Here is a 19,598-nt window from a genome sequence, read left to right on the forward strand (position 1 = left end):
ATCTGAAGTGTCACAGAAACCCCACCCTTTTCCTGAAATCAAACTTCAAAGTGAATGTGGTCCAACCCACTGTGGGTGCCACAGATCCCTATTGCAGTATCTTTTGTTGTGCTGCACTGTTTTGTTATGCATATAGTTGGCAGGCAAAGTGTTACCTGTCTGCAGATGCTTCCAACTTGCACCATTCTCTCCATGTGATCAGGAACCCTGAGTTTTCTGCATTCTAGATGACAAGAAGAGGTTCCGTATGTGGCAGAGACTCTTCCTTCCACTTGAGATAATAGATAATGGAAAGGCAAGGCTCCTTCACACATTTATTCTAATCCTGTTTAAATAAGGTTATGCTCATTTACATTCAGTTATAGTTACCTTCCTAGGCAGTTGTAAATAGTGTCATTTGTCCTAATCAATACAAGTACCTCTCCATAAACAATTCTAAATCTGTGTTTCTTGTGCAGATTTGCTATGCAATAAGTCTGGGGAAGGAAATCCTTGAAGCTCGGAAGGTAACATTTAATTGTGCTTAACTTCACATCTTTTGCTTTTTGACATAAGAGATCTTAGTTTTAAAACTTTAGTACCTGCTATAATTTTTTTAAAAAAAATGGTACCTGCTATAATTGGGCCTCCTGGTGGCACAGCAGGTTAAACTGCTGAGCTGCTGAACTTGCTGACTGAAAGGTTGGCGGTTTGAATCCAGGGAGTGGGGTGAACTGCTGTTAGGCCCAGCTTCTGCCAACCCGGCAGTTTGAAAACATGCAAATGTGAGATTAATAGGTACCGCCTTTGCAGGAAAGTAATGGCGTTCTATGCAGTTATGCTGGCCACATGACCTTGGAGATGTCTACAGACAATGTCGGCTCTTTGGCTTAGAAATGGAGATGAGCACCACCTCCCAGAGTGGGACGCGACTAGACTTAATGTCAAAGGGAAACCTTTACCTTACCTGCTATAATGATTGCATATAGGATCTCATTGTGTCCTCTTTATTTAAACAACTCCAGGCAAACCTGGACGGTAATTTAAAAAGTGGTTACCTAAATGAAGTTGAATATTGCCATCTGTTATATAGTAACAATAATTTGGACAGGTTGAAAGGGCTGATCAGGGTTCCTACAGAAGTAATGAGGCCAGCGGAACGAGTAAAGTGCCAGGAGTGGACTTGATTTCTCTCCAGGGTAGGGCCGGGGCTACTTTTTCCAGGGCCTTCTTGCAATTTTGAAGTGGAAGGTCTAGGCCAGAAACCAGTGTCACAACATGGAGGAGGTGCTAGTTGGGCTTTTACTGCAGGCCAGGGGCATCAGGCCTGGGATTAGTCCTTATCAAAGGCCTGATGAAACCACCAGGTCTTCAAGTCCTTCCAGAAAGAGGAGAGTGTTGGGGCCTGTCTTAGTTCCCTAGGGAGGGGTTCCAGAGGCGAGGGGCCGAGAAAGCCCTCTCCCTCGTCCCCACCAACCATGCTTGAGATGGTGGCGGGAACGAGAGGAGGGCCTCTCTAGTAGATCTTAGATTTCGTGCTGGTTCATAGGGAGAGATTCGTTCACGGAGATAGATGGGGGCCCAAACTGTGTAGGGCTTTATAGGTCATAACCTGCACCTTGAATTGGGCCCGGCAGCTAACATCTGTCAATGTACCCTATTTGTATTTGAAGTCATGTTAATGTGTGTGGATACTTGATCAAAACTGTTTTGAGAATTCTGCTGACAAATCATTGCATGATATCTAGCTTGCCTCTTAGTAAGTACTACTAATGTTGGACATGGGGTATAATCTAGATTAGGATAGCAATATGAGGATATAGGTGTTAAAGTCTCCAGTCTCATTAGCAGAGATTGATCCTCCATACCTGAAGTGTGCTTTGAAAAACAGTTTGTGTAAATGAATCAATGCTGGTACAGTATGCCCCATTTGGCTCTCCTTTAATACTGTTTTCTCTCATTGTAGGATCCAGAAGCATTAGCTCAGTTAATGTCATCTATGCCACTGACCAATGATGGAAAGTTCATGCTGTTGAATGACCATTCAGAAGAGGACAATGCTGTACATGGAGATGGGCAGGAGGAATCAGAAGCATAAATTGTTATTTTGTTCAGTGGAGGTGTTTGGAATAGGTTAAATTCTGTGCTCTCAGCTATGATCCAACATGGAATGGATTACCTAGACAGAGCAGGAGAATTGAACATGGCCTGCATGTTTGGCATGATAGAAGGACAATCTTTGAAAATTTCCCAACAATCAGCATTGAAGAAAGCCATCTGACTACCAGCAATTTTCAGATTCAAAGCTTAGATGAAGCAGAGCTCTTTTTGACATTCCAAACCCATCTCTCCATCAGCCTGCACATTCATCTGCTTCAAGTTTCCTATTGCAGTCATGGCCTTCAACTGCCTAAATTATATTCATTTGCTCATCTGTTTATTTTTGTGTTAGATAGGGCAAGGAGTTGCACAAGCCCAGGAAATTTCATCCTCTGGTCCCCAGAAATTCTAGGCAGTGCATGCACATTGCATATAATCAACTAAGACCTCATTAAGTTTTTCTCCCATTCTAGAAAGAAGGAATGGAAATTAGAGGTTCTGAGGCAGCGAAATTCTTGCACTGTACTAGAGGCCTGGAACATACCCAGCCTAATAAATCATTAGTTCCTATATATCTCGAAAGAAATGCATTAAAAACTTGCTTTTAGGTTCTGGTATCATTTTCTAAGGAACACTATTTTGAGCTAGATTGTTAAGCAAAAAGTTATTTCAAATACTTTCCTAATAATATATATTTTTGTACTTTATCTGAAGTAAGCTTTCAATATTAATCATAAGTGCCTACTTTTCTGGGGACCATAGCATTACCCAGGTAGACCAGAACCTATGCGTTGAGCCTGTCAGAAGTCTCAGGTGTTCACCAAGCATCTTCTCTGAGCCAGGTAGACTATTACTTTTTGCACTGATCTGTACAGTTGGGTTAGTGCTTCTGCAGGTTCAACATGAAAAGAGGATGGCTTTTTAGACTGTCCCGCTAACTTGAAAAGGCTTCTTCAAAACCTACTTCTAGGCAGCCTGTCCTAAGAAGCACTTCTGGAAAGCAAATTTCAGAGACATTTTTCTTTCAACAGAGGACCAATACCAGTATAATATTGTCTATAGCAGTTTGATATTGTTATTTCATGGCATCAGCACAAATTGGGACATGCCACTGTACTGATACTTCTAGGTTTTACTATTTTAAACTGAAGTTACATGCAAGAAAAGAGCTAGCTCTAATCCACTTTCCTCAATTACTCTGGGTTTTTACAAATGTAATGTTGAGAATGTGTTTTAATGGTAACAGCAAGGTCCACCTCTTGCTATTCCTCATCTTTTAGCAATAATGCTAGATTAAAAACTTATTTCAAGTAAACAGTTTCGTCTGACATTAATTCATCTTTATTTAAAAATACAAGCAGGTCTTCTTGTCAGAGCACTGCATTGCAATAATACATTGTGATAGTTGGAAGTAAATACTAAATCAACACATTTATTAACCTGGAAATTGGGGCAAGAGTTCATTAATGTTGTTAGCTGGTACCCATGTGCAGGGCAAACTGCTGTGCTGGAGTTTAAGCATACTCAGAGAGATATCTCTAGGTCAAAAAGGTAGCAATACTGTGATCTTGATACCATTGTCAGAGTGAACAAATTGACCCAACTAAACTCAGTGTAACAGAATGTATAGTTGCTAAAAGAATAGAAGTAGAATTATAGCAACCACAGATTTAAAATTTTGCGGAGATAGCACTATATCTCCTTTCCCTTAGGTCAGTATCATTTCATTGGTGACTTGGGTGATTACCCTTCAGAATTCACTTGTATGCCTATGGCATGTATGGTTGGATTATTTAGACCATTTTTTAAAAAAAAGATCAGCTGAGATCTTTACCATATTTCATTGCACAGTAGTCTCAGTCAGCCTTTTTGGGTTCCAATGTTGGTATATCTGATGTTCCTCACATAATAGTCACACCCTTTATTCTCACGCCCGCACATCTAACTGGGCGAGTGAATGAGGGGTGTCTGCCCTTTGCTGCTACGGGGCTTCCCTTGGCCATGAGGCACCCTTCATCCACTCACCCAGGCAGGTGGGTGAGAAAAGTGTCACTATTACGTGATGAAATCCAGTAGTTATAAATGTGTAGCTAAGTCTCATCTCTTAGTCCGACCCAATAAACCTTCCTTAAAAGCCAGCAGCCACATGGAGCTGACAGAGGATTGGGCCTTTTCTTGGCTCTCGTCCTATGCAAGCTAGGATAGTTCCTCTTTCTGAAGATCTTCCTGTTCCAACAGGAATTTGGTGATTAGTTTTACTTAGCAAGATCCCTGTATCTGCAGCTTTCCTCGAAGGACATAGCAAATTCCTAAATTGACCATTTTTCCTCAAGCACGAATAAGTGAAGCCGTGGACATAGGTTCTGCAGTTACAGGGATCTTGCTGTATGTACAGAGCTATTGGGAAAAGTATACTGTTCTATTTTAGTTTTCTGCTTCTATTTTATTGCCTGGCTTCCTGTTAATGAGTTAAATCATAATCCTTTACCTCCCAAATACTATGACCAAAATCCCCCATAAAACCATTTGTTTCATGCTGCCATAACTCAGCCATATAGACACTGTACAATACAAGTGTCTGAGAATTCTTGCGGGGGGGGGGGGGGGGAGACGAAAACATATAATAGAGTGCATGATAACCTTTTGATCCCCTCTCAAAAGTCATTTTGTGGTTTAAACTATGTAATTCAAATATTTTTCTCTCTTTAGCAGTTAGGATACATTTTGAAGGAAGATCACATTAGAAATCTTTTACAATGGAAATGACTTTTAGCTAGGTCAATGCAGCATACTGATAAATAATAACAATAGTTATAATAATAATAATAACTTTCTTATATCCTGCCACCATCTCCCCGAAGGGACTCGGAGCGGCTAACATGGGGACCAGGCCCACAAGAATACAAGTATAATTACAGCAACCACAGATTTAAAATTTTGTGGAGGTAGCACTATATTTCCTTTCCCTTAGATCAGTGTCTTGTCATTGGTGACTTGGATGATTACTCTTCAGAATTCACCATGAAACCATGATTCTGTTGTGGAGCTAGATTAATCAGTGCATAGAGCAGTGGTTCCTATCCTTTTTTTGACCAGGGCCCACTTTGACCAGGGACCAACATTAGTACCAAATGGTCAGCTCTGTGGAAAGGAGCAAAAAATAAATACAGAGGAAGGAGGTTTGCGGATTGGATTTTCATTCTCACAGCCCACTGCTAGGCCGTGGCCCACAGGTTGGGAACCATTGACATAGAGGCATGTCCCTTGTCAAAGGTTGGCTCGTTGTGAAAAATATAGCATTACAACTTTTTAGAAGGACAAAAGCTTCAGGTATCAACTACACACAAACTGAACTAAATCCGGTTTTCAAAGATTCATTTATTATTGTTATGTACAGAATATTCCAACAGAACAAAACTGAGGTAACAGCCTTTTGTAAAATGAGTAAGACATGTTATATTTGGTCCCCTTCATTCCTGAGAATTTGAGCATAGCAGTCGGATGGAACTGATCAAGCTAACTGAAAGAAAATTTGCGACAGGACCTCAACTCTGCACCTCAGACAAATACAGAAGTATAAAGTACATTGATGGCTTTGCTGTTCTGGCTCATCTATGACTCTGGTAAATCTGCCGAACTCAATCATGTACCCACCCTCAATAAGATTATGTAGTAATCAATGGAACCTGTCAGATTTAATCATCTTCCGATTAAACCTCTCTTACGGAAGGGACTTATGCATTCATGCTGTTACATACTTTATGGAAAGAAGGGATCATCAGTCAAAAGTAGAAGAATGAAAATCAGCCTCCCTTTTCTTACTGTTTGTAAACAAAAAGAATATGAAAAGTATCTATAAATACTGCTTTGAAGTTAGTTTAGTAAAAGGTGGGATAGGAAAAAGGAGAAAAACTACCTCCATGTCATTTCATTCCCTTTTCCTGGCCTTTGCTCTTTGCATGCTTTGTTATGGCTGTAATTTCATTCCTCCCAGTTTAACCCACTACATTTACATGCAGCAGCTGACATCTACCTGAAGTTTCCCAAAGTGTACAGGCTTTAATGGAGACCCAGCTCTGTGGCACAAGTAGAAATATATCACTACCTGCTCTAAGATTGTAAACCCAAACTGTTCCTCTTAACTGTTCTACAACATGATGTTTGGAAGACAGGAACTTACAAATTCACAAAGAAAACTATGACTGTACATATGTATATATTCACAGAAGCAGTGTCCTTACATGGTTTAACACCATAGGGAAGTCTGAGGACATTTGCAAAATATCGCTAACACCATGCTAGTTTGGTTAGTACTGTACAGTTTAGGCACATGTGGTGCCCTAAATGAAGGATTTGCTTGAGTTAGAGGGCAAAAAGGAAACAAATGTATGTTTTATTACAGCAGAAAAGTGTCTTAAATTTACACGTTTTTTACAGTGCTTTTCTCTAAAAGTCAGAGGTTGACTCATTATGCTGGCAGTTTCTTTGGATTCCAAAGGTCTATTAATGACAATTTTTCAATGTGGGACGTAAGTTGGAAACAAGCAACAAAAACAATGCCAAGCATGGGATGTCATGTTTAAATCACATGAAATGCAAGGTAGTTTTTTTTTTTAAAAAAATTAAGACATTTAAATCAAAATAAAACACATATTCTTCCACCTCAACTCATATGAGGTAAACTGCATATTTTAATGAAACTTGACCAGGAGAATGACTTACAATATTTTGAATTGAATGAATATGGATTATTCTACATTTCATAGCAGTTCTGGCTCACTGTCAAATTCAAAGCTTGAGAAATTCCATTCCAGTTGATCCCATCACTTTCAGTAAATCACCATTGCTATGGATTTCTACAGAACAGAAATGATAATTGTGAGGGAAAAGTTGTATTTCAGCTTCTGGCCACACAACAAGATATTGACATTCCTTGGCTCTTAATCTACTTCTGAAGGTACTCCAGAAAAGAGAGAGGATATAGTTAACTGTGTCCTGCTGTGCTCTCAGATGAAGTGACTTTAGCAATCAGTAAATAGAATCTACCAGTTCCTTATAATTAGTTCTTTTTCCAAAAATGTGCATGCGGGGTATTTGCAATTGAGGGAAGGATAACTTCACTCCTTTTACATCACAGTCTTGTAACTAATTTCACTCTTTTTATGTCATACCCTTTAACTTTGTAATTATCTTTTATAGTTAATGGACTATAGCCTTATATGGCAAAGAGAGAATTCTGCAGAGTTTGAATGGTGACCCCTAACAAATGCTCTGTTCTAAGCTGACAAAGCAATGGAAAGGATGAATACTTTGAATTGCAGATCAGGGATTTGAAAAATTTCTTATTAAGAAATGATGGAAAAGAGCTACAAACTGGGCACTGAAATACTAAAACATTATTTTAAAAAATAACATCCCCAACAGTGGTATTTAACAGTTAATACACAAATAAGCTCTTCACTTCGACAGACACTGGCAAGTACAGTAGTGCTCTTTACATAGTTGGAAGAAAAACTGATTATGCAACTCTTTAGCTTACGAGAGTTGTGCTGACTATGAGCAAGTTTTGATTCCAGTCAGCAAATTTTGGTTGAATAAACAATTATCCTGAGAAGCAAATTGCAAAAACCCTTTGTTCTGCTTCCTAGTTAGCACTTTGTCTTTAGACCTGTTGATGCTGGGTTGCCAAACAGTAGCATAACATCATAACTGAGGGACACTTAGGTAAGCAAATGTTTTGCCATGAATGCCACAGTATTGGAAAAATTTGGGACCTGTTTTAACCCAGACATGGTTTATGTTTTGGGGGGGTTGGGGAGCTAACTGATCAAGCTGGAAATTCAGCCAATTACTCTTTTAACTATTAGAGATTTTACAATGTAGTGCCACCATGATAATCAAACACAAGCTGTACAAAAATAAAGGCATACCCAGGGTCTCATTTAACAACAAGATCTCCAGAAGTAGAGTTGGACAGACCTCCATTGCTTGTTTTTCCACTTTCTTCTGCAAGAGAAAAGATGTGTGGTTTCACTACTGCTGTACAGCAAATGTCTCTTACAGAAACAAGAAATAAAGTGAAAAAGGCTACAGAGATACTAGTGAGGAGCATCCACATTCACTGGCATCAAGGGCACAGAACCCCAGCAAAAGAAGGAAAATTGTTAATAAAGAAAACATCTTTCTTTGTCTGAGAGAGCATCTCTTCAATATGACTCTTTGGTCAACCTCCACCTCAAATTGACCATTGAATCCCACTGGAGTAGCTAGAAATAGCTAGAAAAACATTCTCTCTAGGAATCTCTAGATCTCCCAGCACAAATACTGGTGGAAGTAGACCACACAATTAAGATGGAGGATCTAGAGATTGGTATTAAATCAAATCCATTAATAATCAAATCCTCAAAAATCAAACACAAAAGAGGGGAGGCCCGACTCTACTAGCTAAAATAATACAGAACATTAAAGCATGGTCCCTTCAGTATGTACACTATTGGGTAATCTCTGTTCCAATAGATCCATAGTTTGGAATCAAATCCCTTTGATTTCAATGGAACATCCTTAGTCAATTATTGTGTTCTCTACTACATATTTATATCTGAATTGTGACACTATCTTGAATTTTCAAATCGAGCTAAACACTAAAGACAGCAGAACCAAAGATGTAAAAAAATTGCTTTGATTTCTAGTATACTTCCATAAAAATTGTTACGAGTTTTTACTCACCTTCACGTTCTTTTTTCTCTTGATTTTCTTCTGCTGCTGTTTTATCTGCTCTGAAAAATATCCTTGCACTACTCAGTGAGAAATGAAGCAGTTCAAACTCCTACAGAGAAAAACATTTCAGCAAATATTAATATGTTACAGAATGAGAAATTCACTTAACCGCATATCATTTCAAATACATGTATACCAGAAACTCAGCAATAACCACCACAGCTGCTACAGATAATGTATATACAAACTCTCAAATAGACATATCTTGCTATAAAATTAAATCTGGGTAATAGTAGAATAGCACTTGAGAACATGCTGAATGCCCACCCATCCCAGATGCCTACTGCTATTTTTACAGACAAAATTAAAATGCTGAAAATAATTCAATCGCATACTTGTTACAGAAAGCTGTCAATAAGAGGCAGATCACATGTTCTACCTGCAAAGAAACCAGGTTCTGATCCTGTGATGATCCAAGGTGGAACTGAAAAGATTCCTATCTGGAATCCCAGAGAACTGCTGCCAACTAGTGTAAACATGCTATAACATAATTTTAACAACTACTACAATATGCCTACTAAATGACTACTCACTTAATGCTTTGGATAAACTTTAGGCTGATAATAGTATTTTTTTAAAAGAAAGAAGCCAAGCAGCTCATTGGAAACATTGGAAACAATACCTGTAAACAAACTTCCAGTCGCTTGTGAGTAAGGTTCATAGTCTGTAGCAACTTTTCATCTTGACTTGCAGACTGAACGTTCTGCTGCTTTGCCAATGCTCTGATCTCTCTCATATACTTCTCTCGCACTGACTGGAACCAGTGGAGGGAATCAAACTCCTGGTACTGGTTCAAAAGCTTCAGAATGTAAGCGACACCTGCAGATTTCAGACAGGTATATCCCCACAAGCAGTTAAAAGTTAAGTACATATTCTGTATATGTACTTCAAACCAGTCTTTCATCATTAGTATACCAGTGTCTCATATCATATGATCTTCCAACTAAAAACAGGTCAACATTAGCTCAATTTTAATTACATCTTCACAGTTGTATGATTTTGCATTTGGCTTCTAAGGTTGCCATTGATAGATTTTGCATTTGGCTTCTAAGGTTGCAAGTGTGAAATAGCTATAACAAAACCAACTGGAAAAGCAGAGGTTAAGACCACTGTATGATGAAAGGCCTCTTGGTCTCCTTCCTCAAGAAATTTTAATTTAAAATATGAACAGATTTCAATTTACTAATACACTTTCTAATGATACAACTTTCCAGTATAAAAGTCATCAACTTTACATTCTATAACCCAGATGGGTTGATTTGCAGTGCTTGGGTTGCTGACTTTATTGGTCCTTCAGTGTCTGAATTTTTTTTCAATATATCAAACTATACTGAACTTTACTGCATTTCATTTGTATTGCTTTTGTCTTATAGGCTAGACACCAACAGTAGTCTGAACATATTATTAAGTAAATTAAAAGGCACAGCAACCTTTGCCAATATGGCCTGAAGGACAGTTGTTTGCACCAAGCAGAACACTAGATTCAGTTTGCTATATGAAGATATTTATACATGCCAGTCTATTGATCACCCAGAATAGTGACTCTCCAAGTTGTGAGTCACCAGAAATTTCATAACTGTGACCAGAAATGTTTAAAATGCCAGACAACAAACACAGTATCTTCTCAATGATAAAAATCTCACATGAAATTCATGTATGCAGTCTGAGAGTTCCTGATCTATGTCTATGTCTGTAATAAGAAGCAAGCCTTTATAAAAGGCACAAAATGTTTCAGCTTCCACCATTCTGGGTGATGTCTGCTAAAATGGGAGACATAAATAGCATCCTGGGTATTTTCAATAATTTTATTGAACTTATTGAAACAGCTTCAATTGTATAGAATCTCTCCAATATCCAAGTTAAACCTGAAAAGTGCAAATAGTTACTTTTATTTTGCTCCCAGTCTCTCTTGTGTGGGGGGTGGGGGGTGGGGGAGGAAAGGCAGAGGATGACAGAACAAAATGCCAGACAACATTGATTCTATTCATGGCTCTTAAAGAAGACTAATCTTGAACTTACCCATGGCAAAACCATCATCAGTGAAGGCTGCACCAGCTTTGTTCTTTTTGTTCAGTTTCTCCTTACAGCTGATTGAATGTTCGATAAAGTTTAGAGCCTAAAAACAAGAGACACGTCGTTCTTTCATTTAAAACAAGGTTCATAAACTTTGGGAAAATTGAAATATTAAAATCAAACTCCAAAGTGCCTTATTGGTCACATTGCTTGGATTTATCCATTTATGAAGTTATCTAGAATGTATTTTAAAAGCTTCTTTTGAAGGATGGGCTCACTGCTTTCAATATCAGTTTCAAGCCAATAATTCATATAGCCAGTTATACATTCAAGACTTACTACCTGAAATCCTTTGACAAGACATTGTAAGGGATAAACTTGGGACAGTCTGTATTTTAAAAATTGATGTTCCCTGAATAAAATATTCAATTACCCTGTTTTTATATAGATTATCAAGATCAAGTGAGAGGGTTCATACAGAGGCTGAATAAACTAACTGTATAATCTTCTTTCAAAAATCTGTCTCAACACAAGTACATTCTGCACATCAGATTAAGAAAAACTAACCAGTGGAGGAACAATTATATAAAAGTTGCGTAGATGCATGTTCTTCGGACTGCGAAATTCAGGAGCAAACACATCCACAAGCATTTTGAAGTATTCTGTGCCTTCTGCAGAGTTGCGTGTGAGATCACTTAGTACACAGTCCAGTTGCCTGCAAAGCAGATAAATGACTATAAGGTATGTGGAATGAAAATGTTATGTTCAGACTTTATTTTATTGTATTCTTCATAAGGTAATGTTGAAAGGAAGACGAGTGCCTATTAGTTGTTTTCAATGATATTAAGCACTATTCCAAAGAATTGTTTTAAGTGACCATAAGTAGTCTAAGTCAATCTGCTTTCCTTGAACTATCTGAAAAAATCATTACATTTTTTTTAATTTAAAAATCTATAGTAAGTTATTTTAAGAGAGGAATACAAGTAGGGCATTATTATAAGCCTCTCAAATTCAAACTGCATAAACATGACCTTTCTACTCTAATAAGGCAGAAATCAATTCAATTGAAATAAATGGGATGTATTCCCATGTAAATATTTTAGTGGGCCAGAATACTAAAATTATGTCCTATATGTACACAAATCTTTAGATGGAATTAGTGCCCAAACAAAAGCAATGCAACTGCAGTGTTGACATTAAAACAAAACGTACTTCTATCTCTATCTGAAAGGACAATTAAAATATATCAGAGTGCAATCACAGAACTCCTTAAATAATAGAGTATTTTCTGCCATATATAAAGCACTTAAGTAACTCATTTATTTTAAATGAACTAAAGCAGCAATTTCAAATTTGTTTAGAGAAATATTTCTGAAATGTCTTTTAGCCACAGAGGATTTCTATTCCCTAAAGTGATGGACTTCATTATTAGTCAACCTGGACACAGCATATTATCTGAGAGCACAGAAATGCTGGACCACTCTAACAAGCCCCATGTCAGACTACACACAGAAGCTACTGAAATCCACAAACATGTGGATAATTTCAACAGAAAGGAGGAATCCATGAAAATGACCATAATCTTGCTGCCAGTATTAAAAACTCTAGAATCAGGACAGTAAATAAAGAACAACACTCAGAAAACAGGGGAATTCCAGACAGGAAACAATCAGGGCCAGCTAATAATAATAATAATAATAAACTTTATTTATATACCATTCTATCTGCCCTAGGGGACTCAGGGCGGTTTCTATACATGTAATAACACAGAAAAAATATACAGAATATTCAAAACATGGACACAAAATTATTAACACACAAACATATACATTAAAACCAGCGAACACCTCCCAAATGATCCCCCATGCAGGAAGCAGCCAGGCTTTGAAGCTATAAAGCTATTCAATGCTAATCAAGTTGGCCAATTGCAACATTCACACTTCCCTCAAGCAGACAGGAGTTCTTTCTTCCACCCTGGACATTCCACAGATATATAAACCTCACTTGACCTATTTCCAACAAACCTCACAACCTCTGAGGATGCCTGACATAGATATTGACAAAACATCAGGGGAGAATGCTTCTGGAACTTGACCATACAGCCCGGAAAACTCACAGCAACCCATTATTAGTTAATTAAAACATTTTGACAAAAATGTTAAGTATTCAAAATGTGCCATGGATATGGTAATCTTCATCTTTTTCAAAGGCATTTTCAGTTTCGATCCCTAGACTCAACCTAAAACAGCTTAGGGGAATACATATTCAAGTGTTCCCCACATCGTGCCATATGCATGGCATGAGGCTCCTTTTCAGTTTTAAAAAAGTTGAAACTTTTTTCAGTTGTAGGAGATGTACCCCATGGGACAAAAAGTGTTTGTGTTAGCTTTGAGCAAAATGCATGCCGAAACATGTTGAACTATGATCTCTTCTTCTTTTTCTGATAGATATATTCCTATTCTTACCACATTATTTCTACCTCTGCAACTAATTTTTCTATTATAGAGGCAATGCCTAGGAGTACATCTACTTTGTTAAATGAAGTATAACATTACTTCTAAGAAGCTCAACAGCAACACAAAAGATTTTGCTCCCCACCCCAGTACTGTTTTTGGATTGTACAGGATACTGTAATAAAAGTCTTCAAATTCAGTCATATTTTTATTTTATTAAATATGTTTTTAAAAAGCAGTACAGAGATAACATTCTTTTTTCTGTATACAGCATGCATCAAAGTACAATACCTTGCAGCTTTTTGTGTTTCTTCTGAAAGACCTTCCTCTTTCACAAGTTCTTCAAAATTAACAATATCCTCAAGATCAGGAACAAACCTACAAAGTTCAAACTACATTTATTCACACATATATATATTAGCAAGTGTGTGTATTGAACATCCATTTTTCTTACATTTATTTCTATTCGAAGTTGTTTAACTTTTTATACAAACTACCAGGCAGGCTAACTCACACCAACCCTCCAATCAGCACTGTTTAACTTGATCAGCAAAACAATGGTTTCATTAAAACAAGTTTTCTAGCCTAATGAGAATGAACAAAATGTAACAAAAATAGCAATGGAAGGCAGAAAACACAAAGGACAAGCCTCAGGGTTCCCTCAACTGCTGAAAGTACAGCATCAAACCAACATTATAGATCTACAGTCTGCTTAGGATGTTTGACTTGTGATATTTCATTCTAAATCTGTGAAAGATTTGATTTAATAAAAATAAAGTATATTCCATGCCATCACATTGTGGAGGCACATAAAATGAGTAACACTTCTCAGTATTTGCAACTAGCGTTTCAACATTTTCCACTACCGAACCCCGGCCTGACTTGGTCAGACATAAGAAAAAATAGGTATGCTTGACCAGACAAAACATTTACCTAGTTTAATATTCTGTTCACACAGTAGACTAACTACTTGCCTAAGGGAAGTCCACAAGCAGGATTTAAATACAGAAAACACCTTCTGTCCTGTATTCCCCAGTAACCAATACAGTGAGGTGTTGCTTTGATAGAGGCAAGATACATCTAGCTAAGGTGAGACATACTGCATGGACAAATTTCAAAATAAAAGGGGCTTCACAGAAAGACAAGCTGAATTGTATTTGGGGCATACCTAATTGCACTGCTACAGCAATGCAGTCCACCAGATCTTATCATCCGGACATAGCCCATGGCATTTCCTTTAAAAATGGAAAGAGAAAAAATGTAAACACCTAAATTAGCACTTTGTCACTAAATTCTGAATTTGGAGGGGGGGGGGGGGGGAGCATCCAGCCACATCTATCAAAGTTGTCTGTAAATTCTAAAGAAATGACTTAAATATACTCTTAAGTAATACACTTTGCAGACTACACTTAAAATTTATGGCAGGTTGTGCAGTTGTGTGAGGACTGGAGATTAGGCTTGTGCAATCTGGCCAAAAGGAATGTGTTTTGGGGTCCATTTTCGGCTAACCCCTCATTCTGCTTACTGGGGAAGTTACTCGAATAGGGAGCAGTGTTGCCGTTTTCATTCAGCAAAGATTCGGCCCATGGGCTACAATGGAAAACTTTAAAGGCCTATCTGCATGAAATCTACCTCAGTTTTAGACCCCATTTACAATTGCAGGCCTGCCAAGTTTCAGGATAATTCACCAATCTACTGATTTTTAAGAATTATTTTAAGCTTTTATCATAACATTTTTTAAAACAAGACAAACTGCAAGAGAGGGTTCTGGAAATTGTAGTCTCCAGTTGTGTCCATTCTCAGCCAATCAGAGCATGGACACAACCGGGCCTTTCATTGGCTGGGAAAAAGAGAGTGAAAAACTTCAACTCCCATCATGCTCCGAGAAGAACTCAAGAGACATTTCAATGCCCGGCCCATGCAAGTGCTGCTGGGAAAGCGAGTTCCCAGCAGGGCTTTCCCTGGAGGAGGAGCCTAAGGAACTTTTCCACTGCTGGGGAGGAAGAATAGACACTGCAGAATCTTCTCCAGGAGCCACACAGCAGACCCCTGCCTCAGTTATAATGCAGCCTTAACTCCATCCTCTCCAATATCAGATAAATCTGGCTCTCATGATCCACTTTGCCCAGCTTTTCAGTTCCCTCCTCCCTGTTCTGTTTTTGGGGGATTACACAAAATGGACCACCAAATATTACAAATCACTTTCGGTCAAAGTGATCCAGGCCCAAGCTTGCTGGAGATTAATTTCTTCCCTTCAACACCCTTGCAAGCCAACTCCCAAACTGCAATTTAAAAGGCCCCTGTTTTCATTTGTTTTTCCTTAGATAGCTACTGGAAGTGATGTAACATTACTCCCAGTCACCATTTTGGGAAGGTCACAAATATGGAACTCTTTTTTCAATGACAGAGGCTCTAGAGTAGGGGTCCCTGAACGTTTTAAACAGAGAGCCAGGTCACAGTCCCTCAAACTGTTGGAGGGCTGAATTATAATTTGAAAAAAACATGAATGAATTCCCTATGCACACTGCACATATTTTATTTGTTGTGCAAAAAACACTTAAAAACAATACAATAATTAAAATGAAGAACAATTTTAACAAATATGAACTTATTAGTATTTCAGTGGGAAGTGTGGGACCGCTTTTGGCTAATGAGATAGGATTGTTGTTGTTGTTGTTGTTGTACACCTTCAAGTAATTTCAGACTTAGGCTGACCCTTAGCAAGGGCCAGGTAAATTACCTTGAAGGGCTGTATCTGGCCCCCGGGCCTTAGTTTGAGGACCCCTGCTCTAGCGGGTGGGTGGATGTATTGAAGGAATTTGGGGTGAAAATAGCCTAGAAATTATGCCATTAAAAAGGAGAGTTTGAGGGACTGTAAAGGACTGCAAAAGTGGGGCCAAAAGGACCACATGTAGCTCCTGGACTACTGTTCCCCAATCTATGGAAACTGATTTTGAAAGGATCTCATGGTTGCTCCAAAATAAAATCTGCAATGCCTTGACGTTGCGTAATGCCAGACCTTATTTGACAATTGTAACATTAATGTACTTAAAAGTAGCTGCTCTCTTGATCTTGGGCATGGATTTTAGTCTGAAGTTTTGCAAGGCATGATAGAAGCAACAGAAAATTTAAAACGGCTGTGATACACACAGGTGAACAACTGCTTCCTTGTACAAAGGTGACTGCTGTTTCTTCATCTACTTTTCACCCAATTGAGGTGACTTCCCAAAATAGTCTCAAGATGACATCAGGTTTACAGTTCAGAAAGAAAAAACAAACAAATCTTGTAGGATACCCACTCATCCTTCCTTCAGATCTAGCTGATATATCACTATATTACATATAGTAATGCATCTTAAGCAATATATATTAATATTTCAGTATCAATCTTCATACCTATCTGGCTTATTAGTTGCCTGAACTGGTCAAGGTAACTTTGTCCATCAGGCGTAATTCCAAGTTTTCTGATTCCCCGGTTGAATTTCTCTGCTCTTTCAAAAGGGTACTAGAAAAAATATTGTTGTATCCATTATGAATAGGCATCAATAATAAAATACTGATTATATCTGCCACATTTTTTCTAAACATAAACACTTTCATCTTAAATTCTTAACATTTACCTGCTATATAGATTGTACAACAAACATGTTCATGTTCTATTCTGATCATATTTTAATAAAATTCCTTACCATTCTATATATACTTAGTATCTTGAACTACAAACATCGTTTGCAATTTTAAAGACATACCAATAGCAAGATGGCAAATGTCCACACTTTAACATTTTTGCATCAAAGTCCAGAACAAATATACTGTGATCTTTGTACTTCTACATTCAAATCCTTTCAAGTAATTCTTTTATCAAGTGTGTTTAAAATCACAATAGAGGCAGCCTCTAAACATACCTTGTGGTCATTTTGATCCTTAAATTCCCTAAAGAATCTGATATCTTTGATCAGCCTGGATTTGATGTGTTCATCATACATAAACTGACTAAAGATATAAAATTTCTTTCTCAGAAACTGGTATGTGAAATTGACCTGAAATGTTAAAGAACACGCAGTAAAAGAAAGATGATCAGGATTGCACAAAACATTAAAATAGTATTCCCTTTCATTCCCCATTTAATCCAAAACTCATACTTGATTTAACACAATGTTAGTCTGTTCAACAATATTAACACGTCTCTACAGTATATTTCAAAGGGCAAATTACTGCCCCGTCATTCTGCAATGATCACTGCTTGCACATGGAGATGAATAAAGTCTTTGTTCAGGAAAAAGATGGCATGTTTGGATGACATGCCTACTTTCCATACTCCTGGTTTAATATGGTTAGCCATAGATAAGTGGTGTTCACTCTGAAACTAGAATCATTTCTTTGCTGAAATTTTTATTCCATTTTTACAAGATGAGATACAAGTAAATTCAACATAAACAAATGAAAACAAGAAAAACATTTAAAAAGCTGGAAACAATTTTAATCTGGGTTCTTGTGGGTTTTTTCGGGCTATAGGGCCATGTTCTAGAGGCATTTCTCCTGACGTTTCGCCTGCATCTATGGCAAGCATCCTCAGAGGTAGTGAGGTGAACTGCTTAAACTGCTTTAAGACCATGAATGAGCATAAGAGTTTTGAAACAAATCAGTTATGTCCAATAGCTTTAGTAAACAGTCATTTTTTAAACTTAGCACCTGAATGAAAAAAGCTGTCTTCAATCACTATTCTAAGAAAACATTCCATAGCTGTAGTGTAAAGCTGAAAATTGACCACAAGATGCACATACTTCTCCAACATCGTATTCCTATGGTACTCAATGTGCACTATGACTTTTGAGTTTTCCATCTTCAAAGCTGTTAGTATAAAACTACTGAAACTATACTATTACATACATAGTATCCACTACTACTATTTTTAAATACACTGAACAAGTGGATACCAAAACATGTGTTTCGTTAGCCCTAGAGCTCAGAGTGAAAGACAGAAGGGAGGCTGTGATACTAAAATCAGCACTTTAAAATTGAAAACTAGGATACAACAAGACAACCTTGGCTCCACAGAACACTGTTCTTTGAGATCTTTGAGATCTACTGGATTTGACAGGCAAAGCACCCAAACCAGTGGACAATATATTCGTGTTTATAAAAACCAATTCACAAAGTTTTGAGATATGAAACTAAAAACAAGCTGCTCTTATACCACCGATTTATGTAGTCCTTCCCAGCGTTGCTACTTTTTTTTTTTACTAAAGAGACAAGAGACTGAACCTGAGGCTACACTATAGTCACTAAGCAATAGCAACAAACCCAGAATTTCAAAGTGCCTCAAACAAAGAGATCCATTCATCAATGGAAGAGAATTACAAAAGGGATATTGACATTGTCCCTGCATATTGCTCTGTGATTTCTTTGTCAAATAAACAATTATAAGCCATCAATATTTAGCAAAGTGAAAAATATTTATTTCATTTTTCTATACTAACGTTTTATTCAGTGCATTTCAAGTTTGCTTTTCCCACACCTTCTCTGAATCGAATTTGAAAAAGTACAGCTTAAGACATTTATTGCACTGCAAGCAATACTTAGCAAACCATTTTCAGTTAATAAATGAAAGAAGAGAGCTTCCAGAGCTCATCCTGTAGCACTTACTGTTGTATTCATGATTCCTGTGCCATGTGTTCGAATAGAATTAGCAATGTGCCTTATATTTATGGTGTTAAGATGCTTGTTATTGCTGATTCTCTCAATGAAGATCTACAAGAAAACATATATAGTTGCAATAACATTGAAGGGGAAACCAGACAATAATTAGGATTTTTAAAATCTGTACTTCTGCCTCACCTGATTATTGAGATTGTAGAGGTATCTGGATACAAACACATGAATATTTCTCATAATTTCCAAGACATCTAGCCCCTAAAATGATAACGTTAGGTGATTTAACCACAATCATGTATAGAAATAATCCAATTATTACTACCTGAATTATAAGCAAGCATATATATAGAATTCTATATTGACTGAAATTTGATGACTAACTTCTTTGTAGGTCAAGTAGTAGACAAAAATAAAATGGGTAGACCAAGTGATGTACCTGTTCTAAAGTTTGACTAGGAAGGTGTGCTTCTGTCATAGTTAAGCCATAGCGCTGAGTCGCCAAATTCCTCATTTCACTATATGTGGCCCAGTCATGAAGTGCTACTGTGGTTAAATTGTAGAAAGTCTTGTCTAGATAATGAGTCACATGAGCTGTAAATGAGACAAAAATGTTTATTTTTA

At 37.5% G+C, this 19,598-nt stretch overlaps 2 protein-coding genes across 3 annotated transcripts in view; one reads left to right on the forward strand and one right to left on the reverse strand.

Moving 5' to 3' along the window:
* Positions 1–3,394, forward strand: part of APPL2 (adaptor protein, phosphotyrosine interacting with PH domain and leucine zipper 2) — a 39,057-nt gene extending 35,663 nt beyond the window's left edge. For both annotated transcript variants that reach the window (XM_060776915.2, XM_060776914.2), the window contains exons 20-21: positions 459–506; positions 1,946–3,394. In XM_060776915.2, the coding sequence (XP_060632898.2) occupies positions 459–506; positions 1,946–2,077 (180 nt within the window). In that variant the 3' untranslated portion in view covers positions 2,078–3,394. The remainder of the gene's footprint in view (positions 1–458; positions 507–1,945) is intronic.
* Positions 3,395–5,437: 2,043 nt separating this feature from the next.
* Positions 5,438–19,598, reverse strand: part of WASHC4 (WASH complex subunit 4) — a 45,069-nt gene continuing 30,908 nt past the window's right edge. Inside the window, exons 22-34 of the mRNA XM_060776913.2 lie at positions 19,414–19,568; positions 19,161–19,235; positions 18,969–19,073; positions 17,228–17,362; positions 16,719–16,827; positions 14,491–14,557; positions 13,614–13,700; positions 11,437–11,584; positions 10,876–10,972; positions 9,479–9,675; positions 8,806–8,905; positions 8,010–8,085; positions 5,438–6,935 (exon numbers count right to left, since the gene is read on the reverse strand). Coding sequence (XP_060632896.2) covers positions 8,018–8,085; positions 8,806–8,905; positions 9,479–9,675; positions 10,876–10,972; positions 11,437–11,584; positions 13,614–13,700; positions 14,491–14,557; positions 16,719–16,827; positions 17,228–17,362; positions 18,969–19,073; positions 19,161–19,235; positions 19,414–19,568 — 1,343 coding nt within the window. The 3' untranslated portion in view covers positions 5,438–6,935; positions 8,010–8,017. The remainder of the gene's footprint in view (positions 6,936–8,009; positions 8,086–8,805; positions 8,906–9,478; positions 9,676–10,875; positions 10,973–11,436; positions 11,585–13,613; positions 13,701–14,490; positions 14,558–16,718; positions 16,828–17,227; positions 17,363–18,968; positions 19,074–19,160; positions 19,236–19,413; positions 19,569–19,598) is intronic.

Source organism: Anolis sagrei, chromosome 5, assembly GCF_037176765.1.
Source record: "Anolis sagrei isolate rAnoSag1 chromosome 5, rAnoSag1.mat, whole genome shotgun sequence".
In the NCBI taxonomy this organism is placed as follows: Eukaryota; Metazoa; Chordata; class Lepidosauria; order Squamata; family Dactyloidae; genus Anolis; species Anolis sagrei.